The following is a 17,633-nucleotide window of genomic DNA, read 5'->3' on the forward strand; positions in this document are numbered from 1 at the left end:
GGGGCCAGCACCAGATGAGCTCACACCCAGGTGCGGCTGCGGCGGCTGCAGGTTCTGCTGTGGCTGGATGCTCGGCGGCTGCAGGTTCTGCTGCGGCATCTGCAAGTTTTGCTGTGGCACCTGCTGGGTCTGCACCAGGTGAGGCTGGGTGGTCAGCCGCGTGCTGGGCAGGCCCTGGTAGCTCATCATCTGTGACAGGGTGTTGGCAGAGAGGCTGCCATGCAGTGGGCCCATCATGCCATGCTGGAGGGCAGGGGCCTGTGTGCTCAGCGTGCCGGGCACCACACTCCCTCGCAGTGGGTTGTACTGGTTTGGCACCATGCCATTCTGCAGCCGGGACAGCCACTCACACTGGCCGTTCAAGCTCGTGGCCCCGCCCGTGGTGAAATTTACAGCACCCCCGCTGCCGCTGCCACCAAGGACCGTGCTGGTGCTGGAAGCCACAGGAAGATGGGAGAGGCGTGGGGGGGCGGCCTCGAAGGTCAGCCGGCCACCCCCACCCAGCGCTGCCATCTCAGGCTTGGCTGCCACGTTCAGGTGGCTGAGGCCCAGGTGGGTGTCGGGCATGCCGGGCAGGTGGTTGAGAGGCATGGACGGAGACTGCTGGAATGGGGAAGGCAGGAGGGGCGGTGAGGCCACGTCCGACAAGTAGCCGTGGGGTGACTCAAGGGAGTCCACAGGCGACAGCATGCTTGAGCTGTCCAGCAGGCAACCCTTGCCGTCCTGGGACTTCTTCCTCCGCGCCTTGAGGTCCTTGGCCTCCTTTCCACCACAGGCCAGTCCTCTGGTGCTGGGCTTACGGGCCTTCTTGCCCTGCATGGCAGGCTTGAGGTTGCCCAGGTAGCCATTGGGGGAACAGAGTGGTGGCGACAGGGTGGGCGCGCCGCCCAGGGGGGCGCCATGCAGCTGGGGGCTGCGTACCAGGTTGTGCTCATCCAGCAGCCTCACGATGTCATGGTGCATGCGTTCCTGTGCAATGTCGCGTGGCAGGCGGTCCATGTGGTCCGTGATGTCACGGTTGGCAAAGTGATCCAGCAGTACCTTGGCGGTCTCGTAGCTGCCCTCCCGGGCGGCCAGAAATAAGGGCGTCTCCTCCTAGGGACCCAGGTGTGGGGCAGGTGAGGGGCCTGGGGACCCGCAGCTCACATGCCCCCAATGCTTTGTTGCCACAGAGAGCAGCAGCTCGACTCCCACCACCCCAACAGCTCATCTTGACCTGGCCCCGCATCCTACAAGTACCTGGCCTAAGTCTCCTGAAACCTACCTGAGGTGGTCTGCGAGATCCTCCATTCTAAAGCAATAGAACTTCACCTCTATGGGATCACAAACTCCACTGAAAATCTAATGAACTGCAAGCCCTCTTTCCTCCCTGCCAAAATGCACAGGCGCGATGTACTGCAGTGATTTCAAGGAGCTTGGGGATCCCTGAAGGGCACCCGGGGCACAGGGGAAGGAGTTCCCTGTCTGGATGGTCACTGAGCAGCCCAGGCACCTGAGCCTCGCCTGTGTAGTGGACACACCACGAGTCTCTGCAAGGCTGCTGTGTGGGGAGTGCAGAGGGTCTCTAAGGCCTCTGCGCCCTTCAGCCAGTCCTTCTGAGTCTCTGGGGCTCAGTGTCTCCCATAAGGGATAGGATCAAGCTGCCAGCCCTGCTGTGGACCTGGGTCCAGCAGCGCCCCCTGGTGCCCATTGCCTGCTGTGTCCGCTCACCCGGGAGGGGCAGCTGGAATGTGGGCTGGGGGCGTCTGTACTCTGATGCCCTGAGGAACCCAAGAGCAGGAGGGAGATCAGCAGCAAGCCTCAGGGGACACAGGGTGAGACAGGCAGTGCGGAGGACAGGACAGCCCAGCAAAGAGCCTCCTTAGCTTCATAGGATGGACGGGAGCCAAGTGAGACGAGGGGGCAGGTCCGCGTGGTGGAAGGGACTGCTCGTGTTTACACTCAGGGGCCTTACACTGTACCGGGTCACCCCCATACCAGCATTCTGGCTGTATCTGCACCACTCAGGTCACCGTGTCCCCTCCCACCTGGTGGCAGTGAGGCCACCTGAGGACTGGGTAACGGTGACACAGACAGGGCTAGAAGGCGTGCCCTGCTGCAACCACGGCCCAGGAGGGCCAGGGCAGGTGCATGGGGTCTGATGCAGAGACCCCCAGCCAGCCCCGGGCTTGGGTGGTTCAGTAAACACGGGCTGCGGAAGGAGAGTTGACTGTGCCAGGCGCCATCTGAGTGGTCTATGCAAACGTGCACAGGAATTCCCACCACGACCTCGTAGGTCAGGGGACCTCACCTGCCCAGCCCCAGCAGCCCCTGTGCCCCACACGGTCCTGGCCGCACCTTGTTGTTCTGCATGTCCTTGTTGGCCCCATTCTTCAGAAGCACGACTGCTGCGTCCACGTTGTTCACGGCGGCGGCCCAGTGCAGGGCTGACTTGCCTGTGTGGGGGAAGCAGACAGAGGTGGGTTGGGGCAGACCCGGCAGCAGCTGCCATGCCCAACCCCACAGGCTTGGCCACAGCCCAGCATACCCAGATCGTCCACGGCGTTGACATCGGCGTGTGAATTAATGAGGTCTTCCAGCATGCCCTCCACAGCCAGGCGGGCGGCCAGGATCAGCGGTGTCGTGCCGTCGTGCATGCGGGCGTCCAGGTCTGTGGCTCGGTTCCGGATCAGGATCTGGGAGGCCAGCAAGGGCTCAGGCAGGGGCACGGCGACCAGGAGCCCGATGCTCCTGGACCAGAACCAATGCCTGGACCAGGGTCCCCACTGCCTTCCCCGATGCAGATGCGGCCCCACCTGAGACTTGAACATCCCTGGCAAGATGGGACACCATGGAGCTGCACTCAATGCTACGAGGGGCCGGGCCAGAGGGCATGGGCTGTGTCATGCAAACAGACAGACCCTCGGAGACAGCAGGGCCCATTGTGACCATGTGTGGCATCACCCTTACCATGGTCTTGGCTGCTACAAACACTCCGAGAACAGAGGGTTCCAGTCCCTGCCCAGCCACAGGGACACAGCCAGCACATGCACCAGGCTCACAGCGCTACAGCCACACCAGAGCCGCTGAGCTGGGCTGTGTCCACCTAGGCCCCAGGAGAAGGGCAGATGGCCCTCAACTCCCACCCTAACCTTGTGTCACAGGCAGGAAGGGCGGTCACTGTCTGCTGGTAGGTGAAAAACCAGCAGTTAAGGGACCTGCAGTGCTAGCCCAATTCCCGCTAAGCACCCGGAAGTTGAGTCCACAGACGGAGCTGCACATGGGGGACCATCTTGATTTTCCCTTTCAGCTAATCTCAATTTCTTATTTCTGCAGGATGATGTGTCACTTGAATTAAGCAATCATTAAGATGAGAACTTCCTGATGACTATCCAGCATCTAAACCTGCTCCAGGGCTGCTTGAACCTGGTGACCGGCAGCAGGGGTGATTGTCTGGCGGCTTGCAGAAGGAGCCTCTGACAGGGATGTTCCCTGGAGACCCAGGCATCCAAATCCCTAAATCCACCCTTGCCACAGGCTCCCTGGCAAGGCCAGAGCCCAAGGTTTGCAGGCAGGAAGCGGCAGCCTCTAAAGCCTTCTTCTCACAGCCACAGGCAATGCCGGCGGCCATAGCTGGAAGGGAGGGGGAGCCTGCAAGAGGCTGCAACAAGAACTGGCCCTTGAGCAAAGCCTGGGACCCCAGACCAAAGCCTGTCTTGGGAGGGAGGGAGGCCTTGCCTCAGCCTGCAGTCCCCTCAAGCCTCCTGCTAGACCATCTCCAGCTTGGCTTTCCTGAGAGGACCCTCCCAGCTGGGCCTCTTTCAGAGAGCAAAGGTCTGGGGTGGGGACAGCAGCTGCCCCTGCCTATGATGCACTCGGGATCAGGGCTCCCAGGGCCCACATAAGCCCAGCCACTGTCCCAGACCAGGCTGGCAGCCCTGAGGGGGGCAGGTGGGCATGGGCTGCCGACAGGGCAGGGCAGTAGCACCTACCTGGAAGACGCCCTGTGCATCAGCTGACACGGCAGCATGCAGTGGGGTGCGTCCCATGTTATCCTGGATGTTGGCATCAGCGCTGGCCTCCAGCAGGCGCTTGGCGGCATCAGAGCGTGAGTAGCGGGCGGCCAGGTGCAAGGCCGTCTCGCCAGTGCGGTCTGTCTGGTTGTGCAGGCTGGCACCCTGGTAGATGAAGTCTGAGATGACAGCTGGCGCGTCCTCCTCCTCCTCGCTGTCACCCGTCTCCAGGCCCCCTCCGCTGCAGGAGGCTATCATGAGGGGTGTGAAGCCATCTGCATCAAGAGTGCAGACAGGGCAGGGGCTCAGTCCAGGAGGGCTGGCCCCAGCTGCGGTGTGGTTGAGGGTCAGCCACGAGCCTGGGGCTGCTGGAGTTGACCCAGGCTTCTCAGTGACTGAGCCCAAGTCCAGCTCGCGACCTGCAGCTCTGTCCCCCAACCTGCCCCAGACCCAGCTCTGAAAACCCACCCAATAAAAAGACAACACGAGAAACGTGCAGTTAGAAAGTTGACCCTTTGGATGTCTCCAAAAGATGCTTTTCAGGAGAAGAAATTAACTTAAAGGGCAGGGCAAGCCTGGAGAACTGCCCCGAGGAGCCAGCCCGTGAAAGGCAGAGTTGACTCAGGGACACCAAGTGGAGACACCCAAGGACACCAGCTCTCCTCCCAACTTTAGGCTTCCAGAATAGCGACCCCAGGGCTTAGGGACAGGAAGCAGGTGGACTGTGGCAGGGGAAGTGTAGGCTGTTGGCCTCCCATGGTCTCGGCTGCAGGGCCCCTGGCCACAGGGGCCCAGGTGGCTGGCAGCACCCTTACCAGGCCCACGGACGTTGACATCCATGCAGTCGGCATCCACCTCACCCTGGGGTGGCGTGGGGGCCATAGCAGACACGCGCAGGTCAGCGGCGTCCAGGTGCTGCTGGGTCCACTGCCGGTGGTCGGTCTGGTCATCCAGGTTGGGAAGCACCACTGGCTCCTCGAACTAAGTAAGGGGCGAGGAGCGGAAAGCCATGTCACGTGGGGCCAGGGGCACATGTCAGGAAGCCCAGGAACCCTGAGCCCACTGGACTCACCCGGAACTTCTTGGTCTCCAGATCCTCGTCCCCCCACTCATTCTGGTTGTCGTCCATGAGGGCGCCATCCGAGGTATTCTTCAGGGGCCTGGGGGCGAGGGTCCGGGAGCAAGGCTGAGTGGGATCCCCAGGAAATACCCCCAAACCCTGGCTTAAGCGGCCATCCAATGCCCCGCCCCCGGTTCAACACAGGAGGTGGGGCCTGGGGTCCCGACGAGGGATGCCCGGCCAGTCCTGCCTCCTCCAACTCCCCCTGCAGCGGGGCAGCGTCCACTCACTTGAGACCCACAGAGTCCTCGCCGAGGGGCTCTCGCCGCTTCTTCTTGCTGGCCTCCGACACCTTGAAGCCCTCGGGGAACCAGAGCTGGCCATGCTGCCGCCGGCGCTTGCGGGACAGCAGCACCCCGCAGCCCGCGAACAGCAGCAGCACGAGGGCGGCCGCGGCCACGTACATGAAGTGCAGCTGCGAGGGCCGCGGGGGCTCCACCGTCTCACCTGCGGGCACAGGGGCGGTGGACTGGCTCTGCGGCCGGCGCCTCCGCACCCGCTCCCCTCATCCCGCCCCCCGAAATAAGGTCATTTTCTACGCGATTAATCAGAATTGCAAACTATCGCTAAATTCTCTCCGCACCAGCCGGCTATCGGGAGACGGCTTTTACTTTTTCTCCTTTAAGGGAAAAGGATTAGCCAACTTCGAATCGCTGCTCTTGCACTGAGCTGTTAAGACAAAGGATTTAAGGGGATTTTCAAGATACAAACTTCAACACTTCACATGACACCGATCAATTCTTCTCTCTCTCTCTTTTTTTCTTTTAAAAAAAGCTGTAATGATTTTGAAATAATACCCAACAAAGAAAATCAGCGGGGAGAGGTGGGGGGAGGCCGGCTCCTGGGTTCTGGCCGGTGAGCTCGCCCCCCTGGGCAGCTTCGCCGACAGCTGTCCCCACAGGGAGGGAGGGTGTGCCACCCAGAAAACTCCAGAAAGGTGCTTCCTGAGCTCTGGACAGCACGACACATGCCTGTGGGTGGCAACTGGCACACAGGACCAGAGCGCTGGGGGGACAGCAGACCTAACCCTGGGGGGCTCTTCCCCGGTGTTAGCAACCTGTTTCCAGATGGAGGTGGCTGGGGCTGAGCAGGGGGTCCACACTCACTCTGCACGGCCTCGATCTTGTAGGGGATGTTGAGGCTGCCCAGCGAGGCGAGCGCCCCTAGGAAGGCGGCCACATCGGTGGCGCTCTGGAAGCACTGTGAGGACGACTGAACACACTGCCGGTTGTCGATCTCCAGGTAGACAATGGACCTGGGGACACCCAGTGGGAGCTGGACCAGCGGCCTCCACCTGCCCACCCAGCACCACCCTCAATGCCATCAGCCTGATACTAACAGCCCTGGAGGTGGACAGTCTCCCTGAAGCCAGGCAGGTGGAGCCCAGTACTAACACAGGCCAGGCATGCAGCCGGCGCGCATCATAGACACCCCTCAGCGTGCTCCCCCAGCCCTGCCACCCTCTGTGGTTCCCTTAGGTGCCATGAGCACCAGAGAATGTTCTCGGGAGCCTACCCTCTCCCAGGAGTCGTAGCCACACCCCACAGCAAGTGCAGAGACGTGGAGGGGAGTGGACAGCCCCTCAGAACACAGGAAGGGGCCCCTGCAGCAAGAGTCTCAGGTGCTGGCAGGGGCAAGGTTCACAAACCAGCCAGGACACTTGCTCCCAGAAGCTGGCCTCCTCGCAAGCAAGATTCAAACCTGGCCCCTGTATGACAATATGCTGCTAACTGTTAGGGTTGTCCTGAGCTGGCTAGCCTGCCAGGGTCAGGGCACACCAAGGGCACAGCCATCCTGGCTCAGGTAGCCCAGTTGCCCCAATCAAGTAGGACAAGGTGGGAGTATGGTGGTACCCCTTTGGACACAAGATGAAGGGGGCTGTGGGCCCAGCCCAGCCCAGCCAGTGCTCCTAGATTCCCCAGACGAGCCCTCGCTTCATGTGCCAGGTACCCTCTGCTGTGCCCTTCTGCTGTTGGGAATGCCCACCCCCCACCCATCAAGACTGGCCACAGCACCCCTCCCCAGGACCCCCCACCTGCCTCCTCTGTAGCCAGAACAAAGTGGACACAGTGACTGAACTTAGTTCTTGTCCAGGGAGGACTGGTCATCCCATGGCAGCCCTTGGAGGACCAGGTTTTAATCAGCTCAGTCCCCAGTGCCTGGCGCAGAGCAGAAGCTCAAAAACACCTACTGGACGAAGGAGGGAAGCCTGCTGGGCACCAGGGAAGGTGGTGGGGGAAGGCTGTGGCCATGGGGTCAAGGGCCCTGGGGAGATGCTGCCTCTACTCCTCACCCATGCAGGCCCTTAAGTCCCAGGTCCTCTCAAAATCTGTCTCTTTCACTATAAAAAGGGGAGAGTACTGCCTGCCCAGGGGGCCGCCATGAGGGTCAGACAGGGCGTGCAAGAGGACCAGGGTAGGTGCTGGGGAATTATCTCAGTTGCTGGCAGCAGGCTCCACTCACCCGCGGATGTCCATGGGGTCCAGCTCCCTGCGCCGGCGCCCACTCCCGCTTCTGGGGAGCAGCGAGGCCTTCACCTGGCTGAGCAGGGAGCCGGGCGTGGCCCAGCCCTCGGCAGCACGTCTGATGGGGTGCTTGCGCAGCTCCTCCTCACGGCCGTAGTAGGGGAAGATCATCTGCTGGCCCTGAGCATCGCGCTTGAAGACCACGTTGGTGTGCAGGACGCGGCTGAGCTCGCGCAGGAAGTGGTAGGAGTTGTTGCGCAGCTGCTCGGGTGGCATCAGCACCACCACCACCAGCGTGCCGGCCGCCAGCCGCTCCGGCACGTGCTCCGCGCAGTCCAGCCCATCCCACTCGCACTCAGCGCTGTTGCAGCCCTGGTCGCAGTGCCCATCGCTGAAGTGGTCCTTGCAGTACTGGTCGTACAGGGGGCTGCGGGTGCAGGGCACGCTCAGGCCATCTTCCATGCCGGGGGTCCTCCACGGGGTCCGTGCCCCTGCCCCAGGCCATCTGGCACCTCCATCCCACTAACTGACCACGGGAACACCCCTGCCCTTCCTGGGCCTGACCTGGGGAAACGTGTTGGCCAGCCCCCACGCGGGAGTCCTTGGCCAGTGTCTGGCCCCGTGCCACTCCCCACTCAAGTGCAGGCCCCTCCTCCGCCCCAGCTGCTGTGCCCACTCGCTTACTTGCACTGGCTCTCCATGCGCTGGCAATCAAAGCCGTCGAAGAGGCAGCCGGCTGTGTTGCACTGGCTGTCGCAGCGGCCGTCGCTGAAGTACTTCCAGCACTGCAGCGACTGCGTGCAGTTCTTCCAGGGATCGTTGAAGTTGAGGGAGCAGTCGCCACCATCCCAGCCGCACGCGTGGTTATTGCACTGCAGGCTGCAGACCTTGTTGCCCGCGTCCTCTCGGCACTCGGGCAGCTCGCAGGCCTCTTCGATCTGCGGTGGGGGGATGTCACGCCCAGCGCCGCCCCCAAAGCTGTAATCCAGGATGTGGCACAGGAGCCCGTTGAACTTGGCAGGGCACAGGCAGCGGTAGAAGGGGCTCTCAGACGTGGGCTCACAGCTGCCCTGGTTGTAGCAGGGGTTGCCACCCACGCAGGGGCTGCTGGTGGGGAACTGGCACTCGGGGCCTGTGAAGGAGCCCAGGCACAGGCAGGTGGGGCTGCGTGGGCCCGAGATGCACGTGCCGCCGTTGAGGCAGCGCAGGCTGCCGCAGGGGCGCGCGTCATTCTCGCACGTGGCACCCTCAAAGCCCTGCCAGGGAGGGAAAGGGGTGGGGAGTCAGGATGGGCTGGTTCCCCACATACCACATGCCCTGGCCTGGCACTGGCATGGGCACTGTGTACCCCCCACCTGGGAGAGGGGCGCAGCCTTTCCTCCAGCAGCAAAACCCTTTTAGAAAACGTTCTCTCAACAGTGAAAAGATCACGGGTCTCCAGGGGTTTGGGGGATGGAAGGAGGGGTGAGTAGGTGGGGCACCGGCTGTTTTTAGAGCAGTGACGCTATTCTGTGTGATACTGTGACAGTGGATACGTCAAGCCCATAGCACTACAGCACCAAGAATGAACGGCCAAGTAAAGGATGGGCCTGGGTTAGTAACAATATCGACATCAGTTCCCAAGTGTGACAAGCGCGCCACCCTAACGCAAGACCCAAGAGCAGGGAACAGCAGGCAGGTGGGGGGGGCGCACGTAGCAACTCCGTACTTTCTGTTCAACTTTCCTGAAAACCAGAATGTCCTAAAAATAAGTTCGCTAAAACTAAAGAAGTGTTCTCAGTGGGATGAGATGACAGAGGCCCAGAGGCTCAACCCCCAGCTGTGTGCCCACTGGCAGTGGGAGCGCACCCCCCAGCCCTTCAGACCCAGGGGCCCCTTGCAGCCTGTGGAGCTAAGCGGTGAGGCTGGCCCCCCGCCTCCTGCGGCAGCACCTACCGCTGGGCACTTGCAGATGAATCCACGGGCGGTGTTGGCTGCCACGGCGCAGGTGCCCCCGTTTCTGCAAGGCTTGCCCTTGCAGCCGTCGATGACTGACTCGCAGCGGCGCCCTGGGGCCAAGAGTGGGGCAGTGAGGGCTCGCCCCCGCACGCCCCCAGCCCCCAACCCAGCCTGGTCTGCAGCACCCACCGGTGTGGCCTGCACGGCACTCGCAGTGGAAGTCGTTGACGCGCTGCACACAGTTCTGGGTGCCGCGGGCATCGCAGGGATTGGACAGGCACTCGTTGACGTCCCCCTCACAGCGCTCACCCACGAAGCCGGCCGGGCAGGTACAGCTGTAGCCGCCTACCTGGTCCACACAGGTGCCGTTGTTAAAGCACTTGGGGCTCCGGGAGATGGGGTCGACCAGAGGGTTACAGTCGTCCAAGTTGATCTCGCAGTGCACACCTGCAGGGCCCGGGGGCCACGTCAGGGACTGGTGCTCAGCGCATCCAGCCCTGCTCCGTCCCGTGTGCGTCCTGGGCTAACGGGAAGTCAGAGCTGGAACATAGACGCTCAGGAAAGGCGGGATGCTGCCAATGCAGCTGGAGCCCCATGCCTCCTGCTGTGCGGGACACACTCTGTCCCTTCCCACCCTTGGCCACACAAGGCAAAGTGGAATTTCTGGCTTTGCCAGGATGCCTCTGGCTGGTCACAGGGTACCTGACTTGCAAGCTTTCCCCTAGCCATGGACACCTTGGACCCCAGACCTCTGTATGGTGTCCCTTACCCTGCGTGCCCCGGGGACAGGAACACTTGTAGGTGTTGACGAGGTCGATGCAGGTGCCCCCGTTCTGGCAGGGGTGGGACAGGCACTCATTAATCTCCTCGGAGCAGTTTGCCCCATGGTAACCAGCTACACACTGTGCAGGGAGACAGAATGGGGGGGGTTGCAGCTCAGCTGGGGCTGGGGCATGACACTCCCCCCACCCCACTGTGCAGGCTGACAGGGCGCAAGAGCTGTTTTGCCCAGCGAAGCTTTGGGTCCCTTGCACCTGGAAGACCAGGAGGAAGGCTACCGCCCAGCAGACCCTGAACAGGACTTCGATAAGCTTAGAGTCACTGCCCAGTTACTAGGGCATTAGACACCGTCACACAGGAGAGAGGTGAGGGTCTGAGGCAGGTGTCAGCTGAGCCCAGACACGACCCGGGGGAGGGGAAACCCCATCCCACTCCTCAGCATATTTTTCTTCCTGCAGGTTCCCTCCTCCACACTGCCTCCTCCAGGTAGTCTTCCCTAATTGCCCCAGCCCTCCCTCAGTGGGGCTGAACAAAGCACAGGTCTACTGGGTTCAGTCTTCTCTGCTGTACCAGCTCCCAGCCCAGACTCTTACGTACAGTGACGCTCATGCCAGACATACCCTCCCACCCCAAGACGGGCCCCCACCTTGCAGGAGTAGCCCCCCAGGTAGTCAGTGCAGGTGGCCCCGTTCTGGCAAGGGCTGGGCGAGCACTCGTCCACCAGGTCCTTGCAGTAGCTGCCCGTGTAACCCGCCTGACAGCGGCAATGGTGCGTGTTGCCTGTATTCACACAAAGCCCTCCATGCTGGCAGAGGTGGGTAACGTCGACACCTGCAGCGGACAGGGCGGGAGGGTGAGGCCCAGGCTCCCCTCCCCTGGGACCACCATGAGCTTGGACCATCCTGGCCTCAGAAAGCAAATGCCTGGTGAGTGCTGAGGAACCTGGGGCCTGGGCCAGGCGGGGCGGGTCCGGGGGACAGGCAGGGCACAGTTGCTACCTTGCCTCTGTGCAGCCACCTCACAGGAAACACTGGGCACGTCGCAGTAAAGGCCAGTCCAGCCACTGTGGCACTCGCAGCGGTACAGGGTGTTGGTCTGCCAGCACTTGCCACCGTTCTTGCAGGGCGAGGAGTCACACCAGCGCACGAGGTTCTGGGGACAGGCAGGGTGAGACAAGTTCTGCACCCCATCCGGCCAGCTCTCAAGAGGAACAGCTCTCTGGCCATCCCACCCGACGGCTCAGACACACATCTGCCAAAGAACCTCACATCCCAGGTGGGTTGTGACCCCATTCTGCAGAGGTGCAAACTGAGGCCCATGGTCCCTCCACCTGCCCCTCTTGGGCCAAGAGCAGCCTGGGGCTGGAGTCTCTCTCTAATTCTGTCTCTCTCAGAGGGCACTCGGCAAAACCAGACACCAGCTGCATTTCCTTAAAGAAATGTCTGTCTTCAAAAATAGATGCTTTTTTGAAGCTTTTTATAATTAAAGTTGTACGTGAAATCTTTTTTTTTTTAAAAAAGATGACCGGTAAGGGGATCTCAACCCTTGACTTGGTGTTGTCAGCACCACGCTCACCCAGTGAGCGAACCGGCCATCCCTATATGGGATCCGAACCCGGGGCCTTGGTGTTGTCAGCACCGCACTCTCCCGAGTGAGCCACGGGCCGGCCCCGTACGTGAAATCTTTGATGAAAATGAATGTTTGGTACTCTTGCCTGCTTTCTATGAAAGCACTGACTTTAACTACCTCCTTCCAAAATCGCCTGTCCTTGTCCTAGCTCTGCAAACCTGTTATTGGACTGGGAAGGTACCTCCCGTTTCCACAGCTCTGACTCCTTCAATGGTAACACAGCCCAAGGACTGGGCACCAGCTGGCAATTCGGATCTTCAGGAGCCAGTTGACCAGGGCAAGCCCCCCTGCCCTCTGAGCCAGCTTTCCTCCCCCTTAACCCAGGGGTGCGGTGAGGTGACCCCGAGCTGATGTTGGATCCACTACAGACTGGTGCCCTTCCTCATCCACCTCCTGCCCGGGCACCTCTTCGGTCCACCCACTCACCTGGCAGTTGAGACCGGTGTAGCCCTGGGGGCAGGTGCACTTGTAGGTGCCATAGCTGTCCTGGCAGGTGCCACCATGCAAACAAGGCTGTGAGTCGCACTCGTTGACGTCGTGCTGGCAGTAGCTGCCCGTGAAGCCGGGTGGACATAGGCAGGTGAAGGAGTTGATGCCGTCCACGCAGGTGCCACCATTGAAGCAGGAGCTGGAGGCAGCAGACAGCAGGGGAGAGGTGAGCAGGGCGCAGGCAGGTCCCTGTCCGAGCAGGCACCCCCATACCAGCATCTCCCCTTCGACTCAGGCCAAATGGGCCTGATGGCCAGGACAGGAGAGAGCAGCTGGCTGACCTCGGGGAGGCCAGTGGGAGCCCAGGGGCCTCAGACTCTCACACCACGTCACATCTCCCTCTTCTACCTTTTTATACCTCATGCCGAGGGAGGCTTTACAACACACATGCAGTTAAAGTCAAAACGAGGGAGAAACCAGAACCTGCACAGATAATGTGGGAGATACCACGTCAGCAACCAGGGATTGGATCGACATTTAACACTGAGCTTCCAGGCAACCAAGGCAAAAAGAGAAACAAGATGGTTACAAAGCTCTCCTGCCTAACAGAAGGCGTACTTATCCCAGAAGGATAAACTACTGGGATTCCTGGTTCTAAGTCACAGGAGAAGATCACAATGGCCCTTTTAGGAGGGATGCTGTAATACAATGGACAACGTCTGGACTCAACTAGCACTGAGTGCCCACTGGGCATGGACAGACACCCGCTTGGTGTGCCAGGTTGCCAGGTACTGTGTGTGGCCTTCACGGCCTGTTCCCCTCCCCTGAGGCCAGGACCGGCCACAGCACCTCCTGAGCCCTGTGGTCTGGGACCGCCCCAAGCAGCATCCTGCCATGTGCCGAGGCCCCTGCGCACCTCTCTGTGCAGTCGGGCGTATTGTTCTCGCAGTGGATCCCACTGAAGCCGGTGGGGCAGGTGCACGTGTAGCTGTTCACGCAGTCGGTGCAGTTGGCGCCGTTGCGGCAGGGGCTGCTGGCACACTCGTTGATGTCCTCCTCGCAGAAGGCACCCTGGAAGCCAGGCAGGCAGTCGCAGGAGGCCGTGTTGATGCCGTCTGTGCAGGAGCCACCGTTGTGACACGGGTCTGGGAGGGGACAGGAGGGCAGACTGAGGGGTGTGCACTCAACCACGCTGCTCTAGGAGGGGATGAGGCTGGGGGAGGTCACACAGCACTGCCAGGGCTTGCTGCGAACCTCGCTGGTGACAAGGGTGTTTGGGGAGCCCCTCGGCCCCAGCTGCCTCACAGCCTTCTCTCCTGTTGGGGGTCTGCACTCCCCATGTGTTCCTGTCCTCAGGCAGGGGACAATTCTGCAGCTCAACAGACCAAACAAAGGCTGAATGACAGTCCTTGCCCCACCCTCTGAGTGATGCCAGGCAAGACGCTCAGATTCTGCAAATCTCAGCTGTCTGGGAACCAGGGCTGGAGGCCTGCGGCTCAGCGGTGCCTGATGAGAGCTGAGTGGGAGAGTCAGGGTGGAGTGCACCTCACGGAGGGGTGGAGGTGCTCTGCCACACAACACCCAGCTGGAAGGCACCAAGAGGGCCTCAAAGCTGGGCAGCCTGGCTCTGGAGCCTTCTGGTACTGCCTTGGCCAGCCCATGCAGACTACAGTGGTGCATTATAAGTGGCAGCCGCCCCCCAGCATGTCCCCAGCATGTAACCTGGACCTGGGCTCCCTCCCAGGCCATACTCAGGTAGACCAAGCTAAGGGCTCGGCCTCTGGGCGCCGGCATCCACGCCACCTGCACCAAGCCTGCCCCATGCTGCCCAGGGAATGGGGGCAGCTGGGCCACTCACTAGGCCGGCAGTCATCGATGTCGGTCTCACAGGTGCGCCCCGTGTAGCCTGCCTGGCAGTGGCAGCGGTAGCTCCCGTCGGTGTTCTGGCAGGACGCGCCATTGCCGCATGGGCTCTTCACACACTCATTGATGTCGATCTCGCAGGTCTGCCCTGCGGGGAGGGGGAGGCCCGTCAGCCACCCAGCCGCCACCGTCCAGGCTGGACTGTCCTCCTGCAATGCCCTTCCCTGACCCCTCAGGACTGGGCCTCCTAGGCTTCAGCACCCACTGCTGTCCCCCAGTTCTGGGCCAAGGAGTGAGAGGGTTCCTCCAAGGCCAGTCCCTGACTCTACAGCGTCCCTGATAAGCAGTTCCTCTGTACCTGCTTGCTCGTCTCCTGTCCAGGGGCTGCCCGCTGCCCCCCGGGCCCCAGCCTGCCCTGTCCCAGTGCCACCTCACCTTGCCAGCCCATGGGGCAGACGCAGGAGAAGCTCTCATAGTCCTCAGACTCCCTGCACTCCCCGCTGTTTCTGCAGGGGCTGGAGGCACACGGGGCCAGCACCACCTCACATATGGCTCCTGTGGGGGAAGAGACACTCGTGGGACCCAGGGAGCTGTGACCCTGAGTCACCTCCCAGATGAAGGCTGCCTCAGCCACTGCCTGCTAGTCTTCCCACAGCTAGACCCCCTTCGCTGGTCCTGTGGGGAGGCAGATGTGCACTGGTACCCTGTGTGAGGTCCTGGCTGAGTCGGGACCCTGAACCAGGGGAGACATGAGCACAGAACAGAACGGGGCACCACAGCCAAGCCAGACAAATGCCTCGCTTGGAAACTGCCCCTCACTCCCCCTCAGACTGCTGGGCCCAGCCCGGGCCTCACCCTGCGCTGACAGGTGACCCCAGCCAGTGGGCTCCCCGACATGGCAGGGACCCTGGGCCTGCTCCCCACCCACGCCCCCTCTTCATTTCCAGGTGACGAGGAAAAGCCCCAGACTGAACCCGAGGACTGGAACTAATCCTGGGTCCCAGACAGCTAGAGTGCATCACAGGCAGCCATTGAATAAAGGCTGTAAGACAGGGGGACAGGCCTGGCACCCTCCACGCTGGCAGCACTCGGCCCTGAGTATTCCTGCTTGTCAGGGAGCACCTGGCACAGCCCTAGGATCTGTGGAATGAAGCAGGGAGCCTGGCAAACCACTGGGGGGGAGCCATGGGCGCACTGGGGTGATTTTTCTCCCTGCAACCCCCATGGCCGGTTTTCCTGTTTACAGCCAAGGAGGCCGGACTCCCGCGGAAGCGAGGGAGCGCATTATCTTCCCTGTCCCCCGTTATCTCCCCAGCCCGCTGGTGTGACTTTCCAGGGCCTTTCTTTCTATCGGTTTCCACGGTGACCAGAGCAGGCAGGAACTTCGCCAGAGTTTCCGACAATTGTGTGAGGGGCAGGAAGCGGGCAGGCGGGAAGCGTCAGCACAGGCCGCCGGCCCGGAGGGAGCACCCTCAACTGCCGACAGTGGAGAGAAAAGCCAGGTCCCTAACTCTGGTCAAAGAAAACACTGCTGTGGCCAGGGCTGCCAGCCGTCACAGAATGCAGCACGGGCCACCCCTGGCCGTGCAGCCAGGCAGGCCCCAGAGCACTCGCACCACTCCTGGGACAGTCTGTGGCCCAGGTGGCCGAGGCTTTTGTGCAGCACTCTGCAAACTCCTCCAGAGGGGACTGCTTCACGCGATCCCTTGGCCAGGCCGGCAGCAAGGGCTGGGATGTTCGGGGAAACGACTCCGACTCTGCTCAGTCGAACAGAGGACTGCTTGTTCCCCTCACACAAAGAAGCCGCCATCAAAGGAACCCCTTGGGCCTGGCAGCGTGGGGGAGGCAGCAGCCCCCAGAGGCCCCTGGCAGAGCGGTGGCTGGAGATGTGGGGCCCGACAGCACAGGCCCGGCTCCCGGCTCTGTCCGCCGAGGGCTCCACCTCGCCTCCTGGACGTACTTATACTGAAGCGCTCTTTGAGGCGTCCTGCACCTTTGCTAATCCCGCAGCCCTCCCCTGAGGGTGAGGTCATGTGCAGTGGAGGCATAAGGCTCTCGGCAAGAACAGAAGCTTCTGCACTGCCTGTTGTGCAACAGACACGCAAGCCCAGCCCCCAGAGAGTCACCACCACTCAGTGGCTGCACCTCCGCCGCCCACCCTCACCTGTGTAGGGCAGTGGGCAGTTGCACTTGTACCCGGCCACGTCGTCGATGCACGTGCCCTGGTTCAAACACGGGTTGGACGCGCACTCGTTGATGTTGGTCTGGCAGTTGGGGCCTGGAGAAAGAAGGACAGCAGTCTGCATGGCAGCCACCCCAGGCACCACCGGCAGGGCCCCACCGCTGGCGCCTGGGCCTGTTCCCCACCCTGGCCTCCTGGAGGTAAGGAACAGCTGTGGCCTGAGCCAGAGGCCGGCGGCTAACACTAGCAGCTCTTCGTCACAAGCACCAGTGCACGTCGTGGGAGGGAGATGCTGTGGATCGCGCTGGCTGGGATCTACGTCCCTGGGCCTCAAGCTGCCCCTACTCAGGGGACCAGCTCTGTGCTGAGTCCTGCCCCAGCCACTCACCACTGAAGCCTTCCCGGCAGGTGCACACGTAGCCACTGGTCATGTCCTTACAGGTGCCACCATTGACACACGGGTTGGACTCACACTCATTGTTGTTGATGTCACAGTTTGTGCCACTCCATCCAGAGTCACAGTCACACTTGTACCTGGAATGGTGACCACACTGCAGGTCAGCGGTTGGTGAGCTGCGTGCCTAGGTTCTGCACATTTCTGGCTGTGCCACTGTCCCATGGTCTGACAGCATGGAGGTGCCTGTCCCCTGGGACCCCCAGAGTCCTTTAAAGTGGGGGAAACAGCTCCATGCCTGCCCAAGACTATGGCAAGGGTTTGGTTATGTTAGATTTGGGACAGTGCCCCGGGCACGGCGGGTAGTGGAGTGTTCCTGACGTGGGCCCAGACCGAGAGGCTCTCCACTCACTCGCTGTGGGACCCGGGACCCCAAACCATGCCCTTACCCTCTCTGTGCAAAATGAGGGCAAGGGGGTCCCCGCTGATGTCAATGGCCCCATCCAGGCAGAGTGCCCGGCATGTTGGGAGTGTCACAAACACTCACCGCTGCTGCTGCACAACATGTTTCTGGGGTCGCTTAAGGCCTGTGTCCTGTGCCAACATCGTGGCCCACAGGGACATACAGCCCAGGCCCGCTGGGCATAGACCAGGGGCTGACCGCAGGCCTGGACAGCCCACATCAGGGCACGACGGTAGCTCTGTCCTCGAGGGAACACCATCCCCGGCCTGAGTGTGCCTCCCTGTCCTGCTCTCCTGGGGGCAGAACTGCGGGGTGGAGGTGCCCGAGAGCTGGCCCCTGGCCCATACCCGTTGAGGCTGTCACGGCAGGCCCCCCGGG

General features: G+C 61.7%; 1 protein-coding gene across 1 annotated transcript in view; it reads right to left on the reverse strand.

Moving 5' to 3' along the window:
* The window catches only part of LOC103581624 (neurogenic locus notch homolog protein 1-like), a 28,926-nt gene that overhangs the window by 2,338 nt on the left and 8,955 nt on the right, over positions 1 to 17,633 (reverse strand). Inside the window, 22 exon segments of the mRNA XM_008563409.1 lie at positions 10 to 1,095; positions 2,338 to 2,435; positions 2,528 to 2,675; positions 3,972 to 4,267; positions 4,808 to 4,973; positions 5,065 to 5,152; positions 5,343 to 5,559; positions 6,219 to 6,367; positions 7,576 to 8,004; positions 8,262 to 8,833; positions 9,513 to 9,625; positions 9,705 to 9,962; positions 10,285 to 10,417; positions 10,942 to 11,126; positions 11,294 to 11,447; positions 12,351 to 12,552; positions 13,270 to 13,498; positions 14,212 to 14,364; positions 14,652 to 14,771; positions 16,381 to 16,494; positions 16,787 to 16,932; positions 17,603 to 17,628. Coding sequence (XP_008561631.1) covers positions 10 to 1,095; positions 2,338 to 2,435; positions 2,528 to 2,675; positions 3,972 to 4,267; positions 4,808 to 4,973; positions 5,065 to 5,152; positions 5,343 to 5,559; positions 6,219 to 6,367; positions 7,576 to 8,004; positions 8,262 to 8,833; positions 9,513 to 9,625; positions 9,705 to 9,962; positions 10,285 to 10,417; positions 10,942 to 11,126; positions 11,294 to 11,447; positions 12,351 to 12,552; positions 13,270 to 13,498; positions 14,212 to 14,364; positions 14,652 to 14,771; positions 16,381 to 16,494; positions 16,787 to 16,932; positions 17,603 to 17,628 — 5,082 coding nt within the window.

This window comes from Galeopterus variegatus, unplaced genomic scaffold, assembly GCF_000696425.1.
Source record: "Galeopterus variegatus unplaced genomic scaffold, G_variegatus-3.0.2 Scaffold13510, whole genome shotgun sequence".
In the NCBI taxonomy this organism is placed as follows: Eukaryota; Metazoa; Chordata; class Mammalia; order Dermoptera; family Cynocephalidae; genus Galeopterus; species Galeopterus variegatus.